Source organism: Coenobita brevimanus, chromosome 64, assembly GCF_032717465.1.
Source record: "Coenobita brevimanus isolate Jiangsu-jjx chromosome 64, ASM3271746v2, whole genome shotgun sequence".
NCBI classification, from domain to species: Eukaryota; Metazoa; Arthropoda; class Malacostraca; order Decapoda; family Coenobitidae; genus Coenobita; species Coenobita brevimanus.
The window spans coordinates 2,983,001-2,992,494 of NC_137017.1; the positions used below are offsets into that span (position 1 = coordinate 2,983,001).

Sequence of the window (9,494 nt, forward strand, 5' to 3'; positions counted from 1 at the left end):
GCACATCTGGATTAATGAGGGATTACTGTATATACAGTACATATACTGTATACAGTAAAACCTCTCTAAGTTGGAATGATTGGAGTTGAGGCCATTCTGACTTGTCAATAATTCTGACATGGGAAATATGAGATTCCTATATAAAAAAAAAAAAAAAAAAAAAAAAAAAAAAAAAATCACTTACCATGCTTGCAGAGAGTTTAATCCATATTAGCAACACTGGGTAGGAAGGGGGCAGTGGGCCCTCACAGACTAGAACATGAGGAGTCAGTGCATTATCATACCAAGATATGGCTTCCCTTTGCCGAGATTTCACGTCTTGGGGTAGTTTTATGAGAATTTTCTGACTGATGGAGCAACATGAGCCCTCACAGCCTAGAATGATGCATCATCATTCCAAGATGAGTCTTCCATTAGACATTATTTCATGAGTTTAGGGAAATTTTTCCAAGATTTTTTTGGACCCATTTAGAACATTTTAAATTATTTTCATTAATGATTTTCACGTGCCACTACAACATATGTGTAATTCTGACTTATAGGATGCCGACTGGCAGAGGTTTTACTATATATATATATCCATCCATCCATTCATCATCCAATCCTGCACTGCCCCATGAGGAGCGTAGGAGCCCGGGGCTAGGCAGTTGGTCCTGACCTTTAAGATGAGAGTGACCAGCCTCACTCATCCCTGAGTGGCATTGCATGAGCAATCAACCCCAACCACCCCTTGGATATAAACCTTCACCGGTTCAATCCGATTGGAGTGCAAAGATTACCCACTAAACCACCAGGCGCCAAAATTTGGTTATATGGTTACCACCCAGAATATCAAATGGTTTCCGTACAGGAAACCATTTGGCTTGTCACTCAGTGTTGAGTCACCCACAGGCAGAAGGAAGAGGAAAGAATGAAGGAAAGAAAGACAGAAGAGAGAGTGTTAAGTTACCCATAGGCAGAAGGACAAGGAAAGAATGAAGGAAAGGAAGACAGAAGAGGATGGAAGGAAAGAAGGATTGAGGAGAGGAAAGGGCAGACACCCGACAGCAGCACTACATTGAGTGAGTGGATGGTGAGTGCCCCCAGCTACCACAATATATATATATATATATATATATATATATATATATATATATATATATATATATATATATATATATATATATCCATCCATCCATCCATTCATCATCTAATCCTACATTGCCCCATGAGGAGCGTAGGAGTCTAGGGCTAAGCAGTTGGTCCCGACATTAAGATGAGAGTGACCAGCCTCACTCATCCCTGAGTAGCATTACATAAGCAATCAACCCCAACCACCCTTCGAATATAAACCTTCACCGGCTCAATCCAATTGGAGCGCAATACTGTATGTATATAAAATGAATGAATAAATAAACAAATTCAGGAGGTTCATTTACTGTTGTTCGATTGTTGATGTTATTGCTGTTGCTGAGTAACCCCAGTCTGTCTGGCCAAGCAGACCCATCCACTGCAGATGAGCAATCACCCCTGCAGAGCCATCCCATGAAGTAAATTGATGTTCCCTTGTATAAGACAGCACCTATCTACAATGAAGTGTGAGGAGGAGCATGGGGTCTTGGTTTCCAGTTGAAACCACATTTGTATCTCCATTTAGTTAACAAGGACACCATAGCATGCTCCTCATAGACTCATTATTTGGATATATGGGTACCTCCCAGCATTATATATGGTTTCCTAGGTTACAGGAGACTGTTTGGATTGTCACTCACTGTAGAGTCACCTGAAGTACAAAGAGGAATAATAAAAAGTGACAGGAAGGATGGGAGAAATAGGAAGAGGGGAGGGCAGACACACACAACAAAAGAATAATGATAAAGGTGAAAGAAGTCGGGAGCACTACACCAAGAAAGTGGATGATGGGTACCACCACCTACCATCTCAACTGCTGTTCACATCCATGTGCTGTCATTTTAAGTGGACAATAGATGAATTTTTCTGTAGCTTCCCACTCCAGATGCAAGGTAGATTTTGTGCTGGATAATGATTGACTGATTAAACAGCCTCTGAACTGCTTACAGCCAATGATCCTTTACCTCAAGTTAAGTAAAGGATATGCTGAAGCATCTCTTATGATATTACAGTACAGTACTGTATATATGAAATTATTTGTCACTTAAATTACAATGCATGAAGCCTCTACCAACTGGTAGGATTAGAGTTCTTTTGCCACCCTTCTCTCACTAGGAACACTCATGCTTAATAAAAGTTCAAGGTTGCAGAAATGAGCAAATTACCTGTACTATTGTCACAAAACTTAACAGAACACAAATAACAGAGTACTTTACTAGTGCCATAATATACTGTAGAAGTCAAGAACTGACAACTAGTACGGTACATAAATAGATGCATTACATACCAGAGCTGGGCAACTCAAATGAAAATTCACTCCTGCAAACGCAAATCCGCAAACTCAACCCATTGCCTTCCGCAACTGCAAATCCACAAACTTTTTGAAATTTGCAGTTCCGCATATGCAAATGCAAACCACTTGTATCCCTTTCAGTACCACAGAATCAGTTTCACTTTATTCTGGATACCATTAGAGGATTTTATTAAGTTTAGGACAATATTTTTCGTAACCAAGGGGTTAAAAATCATTTCTAGTTACTCATCCACTACAATTGTATCTTTATTTATTCTAACAACAGGTGACTTTATGAAGTTTGGAAATTGTCTGTGATACTGAATGGGATATATAAAATATATAGTAAAACCAGAATATATATACAGTATTTTAAATATTATTATATTAGTATAGTAGACTGTTTTTACTACAGTACAAGGGTAAATCATTCACTATTGTAGATAAATGAATTATACTATTACACTTCACAGCTCACACTTGACAAGTTGACACACCAGTCCACCTCTATTCCTCGGCTCTAACCTCCTCAGTCCTCACTCCCCCATCACAGTCAGACTCCTCCAACAACTGAGACAACTCCATCATGAGCAGGTCCACATTGTCCATCATAAAAACAAACTGCTGAAAGTTCTCAGAGGTCAGGCAGGTTTGCGGGCAAGTTTGCATTTGCAGAAGTACAGCTGCAAACACAAAACGCAAATTTGCGTAAAATTTGTCGTAAACACAAATCCGCAAATGAAATCACACTTCCACAGTTGCGGAATTTGCAGTTTGTGGAAGTGATTGCAGAAGTGCCCAGCTCTGTTACATACAGTACTTACCACAACAGCATGAGTGTTATGCAGACTAACCAGTGCCTCTTTATAATAACAATATCTGAGATTCAACACATGCACTGTACTGAAGTTCCAGAGGCAGTTCATGTCTTACGAGATAGTCAAAAGGGCACATTTTCCCTGACTTGTAGAGATGGGTATACAGTATTATCATGGTAAATATGACTGTTTCTATGATCCAAACTTCATCATCATCATATCATCATCTTCCGGACCTCCTTTCCCACCTTAGGGCAGGGTGAGGAGTAGCAACATCCAGCCAGACCAAGCCTGCCCAATCCAATGGGCCACACTTCCATTCACTCATCATTCAAGCCCCTGGAATCCTGATTCTATCTGATACACCAAAAAACTTTAACCACATTCTGTACAGTAGCTTCACATAAATGTATCTGATAGAGTCAATCTTAAATCAACAAAATCATCTGCAAGTGGCTGTTTCATAAGATCTATGTAAGAAGGGGAAAAAATACATTTACATACTTGTTGCCAACATTTTATCAATGTATATTCGAATGAATGAAAATGCCACAAGTACATTACAGAAAAATAACATATACAGGTACCTGGATTATTCTTACTGTGAGTAAAGAATGCATCAACATCATCCAAGGACAAATCATACTGACTAACCTTGTTCAGTCACAACCATTCCACTGAGCACATCATTTCAAATAGTAATGTCATATATACTGTAAGGAAACATTAGCATATTCAATTGCTACTTGTATGTGCATAATTTTAGATAAATTCACTTTTCTTTCACTGTCTATAGTAATATCAGCACCATCTGACTGTACAGGTACTGCATCTGGTGATGATCTGAGCAATAAGCATTTAGCTTACCCCCTTCAGCCCAGGTATACAGTATGTTTTACATTTTATTCTGGTTAATGCTAGATTATTATTATTATTATTATTATTATTATTATTACCGGTATTATTATTATTATTACTATTATTATTTATTTACTTATTTACTTATTTTTTGCTTTGGTGGGATGTGCCCAGGCTGCAGAGGTTAGTAAAAATCTCAATAACCCCTTCAGCCTCAACATATCATGAATATTTTATGCTGCTTCATGCCAAACAATTTCTTTCAACACTGACTGGTCATCCCTGGGCTGTAAGGTTTAACTGTCTGCTACACAAACAAAAAACTAAAATTCTAATCCAAAAAGGGACTTATATAAAGCTGTAAATCCAGTATTCAGATTCTGTCAAAGTAAAAACAGCAACAACACCAGAAATATAGTGGCTTGTGAATTTGATCCCTTGCGCTACAGCAGTGATGATAGAATACATTGCACATCACAGGCTATATGTTCATCACAAGATTTTCTCATGGGGAAAAACAGAAACAACTACAGTACAACAACTATTCCAAAAAATGTAAGTCAAAATCTAATACTGCATACTTACAAGCTGTATTATTTTGTGGTAGCATCTACTGTACAAACGAATTTTACTCGACATAGGAACGAATCACTGCTTAACAAAATGTCATGCCACTGCCTCATCTTTTAATAGATGAAACACATCACAATGCTGCAACTAATGTCTGGTTATGTTACTGTACTGTTATTTCAAACCATATTGCCCTCCTCCTAACCAATATCCCATATTTCTTCAAAGGAGAGCTATAGAAGGCCCCCAAGAACTACAGAACTTACATCTAAGTTTGTTACATTTGAATATTTCAACAGTCATGTAGGAGGAAGGAAATAAGATTAAATTAGTAATTTTTACTCCTGAGTCATAACTTTTCATAAGGATTTCCCTCTCACTTCTTTTATGACACACAAGAGCACTGGGAGTCTAAGCACAGTGACTTGGTCAAGGAGAGGTGCTTCAACTTCACATGGCCTCTAGAGTTTCAATGAAACCATCCTAAAGGTTTCAAAGACTGTAACTGTAAGAGTCTATTTGAAGTTCATAGCAAGACTGGATCTTCTCTAAGAAGGAGAAGGGTAGTTAGAATTAATTCTACCTATGCTGAAGAAGTGGAGACTGGGAAGAAATGTCTGTGATGCATGTGAAAGTCAGTGCTGTAATGGCTAACTTCTGTGCAAAAGAATCTGTGTAATGGGGTCTATAAAAGCCTGCATTGCTTAGAGGCAAAGTGGGGATCCTCTCTTTGGGTCAGTAGTAATGTGCGCGTAACAAGCACGATGGCCTGATCACCAAGGGGAGAAAAGAGTGATGTAATGGGGTCTGTAAAAGCCCGTGTTGCTTAGAGGCAAAGCAGGGATCCTCTCTTTGACTCAGCGGCAACATGTGCCCATATCAAACGTGAAGACCTGAGTTCAAATCCCGGCCAGACAAGCGATTAATCTGTTCAGTCTCAGTTTGGTAATTACATCTGTACATCATCAGCAGAAATTATAGGATGAGAATATATAAAAGCATATGAAATAATGTACTTTCCATGTTTGCGGTATACATATGTCAGTGGCCATGATCTCTCATCTCTTTTCATGCCATTTCTCTTTGCTAATACCTTTTCATATTCTTTTTGTGATGAACCACACATTAATGCCTCTCACATTATTTAGATCCATGTGTTCAGCATCCCCCTCACCAAACTCCCAGGACAAGCAGACAGTCTTAGCTCACTTTATTTGCCATCATCACTATCATCATCCCAATTTCTTTTCCTACCTAATGACAGGGTGAGGTAGGGTTCAGAGACCAAGAAAATACCTCATAGAGGGAGAACTAACAAAAGTCTGCCCAATTAAAAGTGACACAGGAAGAAGAACTCCACTGCTATTCTTACTTGTGAATTTCACACACTAAAATGATGCCAGGCTATGCTACCTCTTTTCAATTTCAGGGCCTGTCTATCCCGTGCTCTCTTTGTTCATGTTTGCTGTTTTAATGTGTTCATTTTCTGTCTATCACTTATGCTCTGACATCCAACACTGTGCACTGACTATGTAGTTTGTCACCATAACTCACTCATACTCTTTACTTTATTACTGTGCACAGGCAAGTGTCCATTCTTGCTTAATTTGCCGGCAACTTTTTAAAATTATGCCAAATCTGATTACAGTCTAAAAGTGACATACTGACCTGTTACCACTGTATTAACTCTTTCACTGCCAAAGTCTGATTTCTTAACCATTCCATCACGCCAGCACCGGAGGCAATTTTCAGGCTTTTAAAAGAAAATTTTTTTGTTTTCAGGATTGCTGAACTATCTCTGGTGTACATGTCTATAGCAATATTATCCTGATTCAGTCCTTTCCAAATGCTACCAGCTGGGAGAAGGCATGTCAGTCCTGACTTGATGCCTTAACAAAAAAAAAAAAAAAAAAAAAAAAAAAAAAGCATTTTCTGTAAGCACGTATCTGAGTTCTATAAGAGATGAAAAAGTATAATTAGTGTTATTTGAAAAATCATTCATCATTATTCATCCATCATCCAATCCTACGTTGCCCCATGAGGAGCGTAGGAGCCCAACGTTAGGCAAGCTGGTCCTGACATATAAGATGAGAGTGACCAGCCTCACTCATCCTTGAGTGGCATTACGTGAGCAGTGAACCCCTACCACCCCTTGATATAAACTTTCACTGGCTCGATCCGAATGAAGTGTCGTAATTAGGTCCTACCCACTAAACCACCAGGCACCATAATTTGCTTATATAGTTAACACCCCGTGTAGTAAATGGTTTCCTGGTGTACAGGAAACCATTTGGCTTGTTATTCAGTGTAAAGTCACCCACAGGTAGAAGGAAGAGGAAAGAATGAAGGAAAGAAAGACAGAAGAGGGACTGTAAAGTCACCCATAGGCAGAAGGATGAGGAAAGAATGAAGGAAAGAATGACAGAAAAGGATGGAAGGAAAGAAGGATGGAGGAGAGAAAAGGGCAGACACCCGAGAGCAGCATTACTTTAAGTGAGTGGATGGTGAGCACCCCCACCTACCACAATATTTGAAAAATAAATATATAAATTTTCACGTGAAAGAAATTGAATAATCTTATTCATGATGCTTTTTCCTCCCAGTTCTTCCGAAAGACTGGCAGTAAATGCAGTGGGGCTTGAGAATTATGAGTAGAGTAGATTTATGAGCTCTGTATTAAATACACCAGTGATATATCATATTGAAACAGGTAATACTGTTTACAAATATTTCAGATATATGTGCATAAAAAAATAAAGACTCATATATTATGAATATATATGGTACTTTATACACTTATATACATTATGAATCCTCACCACAGCCTTAGGTGGGAAAAGGGGTCTGGCTGATAATAATGATGACATACTACGAATGTGTATGAATACTGTACATGATTCCAGTGTGGGTGAAAAGTGGAGGGTGTCTGCAGGCAGATGACAGTTTCGACAGTTCCTGGAATACAGTACTGCATGCATTTTTTTTATTATGCCTGCTATATTGACACCAATGACAATAGCACAATCAGGCACCAATGACTGCAAACAGCAGTGAGATGGTTAACTGAAAATGCCTTATTCTTTAACACATGCAGTATACTTTCAGGCAACAAATACAGAAGGAAAAATCCATATGATAAACAGAAGTAATATTCCGAGACTGGAAGAAAATCTGTTGCACTCCCAGGATGAAAACTCTCATCCTTAGCTACATCATTCATAGGACTAAAACAGAGCACATTACTGCAGGAAAAAAAAGGAGGTTCAATCAACTTCCTACAATAGTAATTCTATTCTAAGGTGCCAACACAAACTAACAAGTACATTGCAGGGTTTTGGACAGCTAAAACCCTTTTCTCCTCTGCAGGTGACTGTGGAGGCACTTGCAGTTATGGGTCCTCTTCCTCTGCTCTACCCACTTCCATGAGATAAAACAAACACATTAACAGGAGCCTGGTAAGAGATGGGGGCAGGCTGAGAAAACAGTGTAACATGAGACAGGTGATACTGGACTTTGGTTATATTCACTTTTACTTGGTACAGAGATGCCATGTTCCCTGTGTGCCCAACATTCACAATTCACCATATCCACAAGAATCCCAAGATGTCCAAAGCTTACTATATGAGGAAATCCCAAGACTATTGAGTGGAAGGATAGCGCAGAAAATTTGAGGAACTCACGGAAAACGTGTAGAGCTGATTGGAAGTGCTCAGCCAAACTTGAGTGACCAACTTCGTTTTAGATGTGATTTCACACAAAAGATCCTTCTTCTCTACACGTGCTGCCTGCAGCCCCACACCCACAAGCAGCTCACTTTGACTACACATTTTTTGAGAATGAAGGCCGTGTAACAGAGCAAAAGGATTGCTGAGAACTTGGCCTGAGAATCCATCAGGGCATTTAGGGTAGACTATCAACTAAATGTCCAAATATATCAGAACTTAGTTGGTGGTTGGGTAGGAGGAGGGGCCAAAAGCCATACAGAATAAAAGTAGCTGATGATGGACCCTCAGGGACCCCAGAACCATTTTTCCATTGGTTTAGTTCTTAAATTTCAGAAGTCTGCAAGTCACATGAGAAGGGTCCTATTAATCACAAATAATGCAACACCTCAGTAATGTCATCATATCTTAGAGATAGTTTCAAAGAAAATTTACAAGCACAATGGAGCTACGGCACCTTTCTCATTGACCAAGTGTTTGTATCAATATCTCTCCCTCACCTTCACTGCACTTGTATGTGATGAAGTCTAAAAGAACATGCTTTCTCCTAACAAGCCTCTATGGCCTCCAATGAAACAATAATGTGATTTGGATAAAAACCTGCTGTAGTGAGTGTTTAAAATGGTAGAGCATATATATATTATGACAGAGAAATGGCAGAGCATATATATAATATGACAGAGATAAACCCTTTAAAATGTTAGTTAAATAAATCAACATCTAAAAGCAAAATATTAAAAAATATAATACAGTAATACCTCCATATATAATACTCCTAGATGCGATACCCCAGTTTAACGATGGGGGTAGAAATACCACCATACCCCTCCTAATGATGGCCAAACCCCGGTTTAATGATGGGTTTTGATTTTTTTTACCAGTTTTGATGATATTTTAGTCCAAAACTGTGGGTTCAGGCTGATTTAAAAACTGTTTTTAGACAGATTAATGTGTTTTAGCCATAGGTGCGGTGAACATTGTCATTTTAGGGTACAGTTTACTAAGCTTAATTTTTTCCAGACATATTTGATGATTTTCAGATTTTATTGGCTAGTTTTAGTGAGTTTATATGCAGGTGTTAGGTTAAGTTTAGCTTCTTTTACAGCTGTTAGGCCATTTAGA

The 9,494-nt window shown here is 38.6% G+C and overlaps 1 protein-coding gene across 1 annotated transcript in view; it reads right to left on the minus strand.

The window, feature by feature from the left end:
* LOC145404627 (BRCA1-associated RING domain protein 1-like) overlaps positions 1-8,477 on the minus strand; it is a 93,026-nt gene extending 84,549 nt beyond the window's left edge. Inside the window, exon 1 of the mRNA XM_080276149.1 lies at positions 8,331-8,477. Within this exon, the coding sequence (XP_080132275.1) occupies positions 8,331-8,477 (147 nt within the window). The remainder of the gene's footprint in view (positions 1-8,330) is intronic.
* Between the last annotated feature and the right edge of the window lie 1,017 nt (positions 8,478-9,494).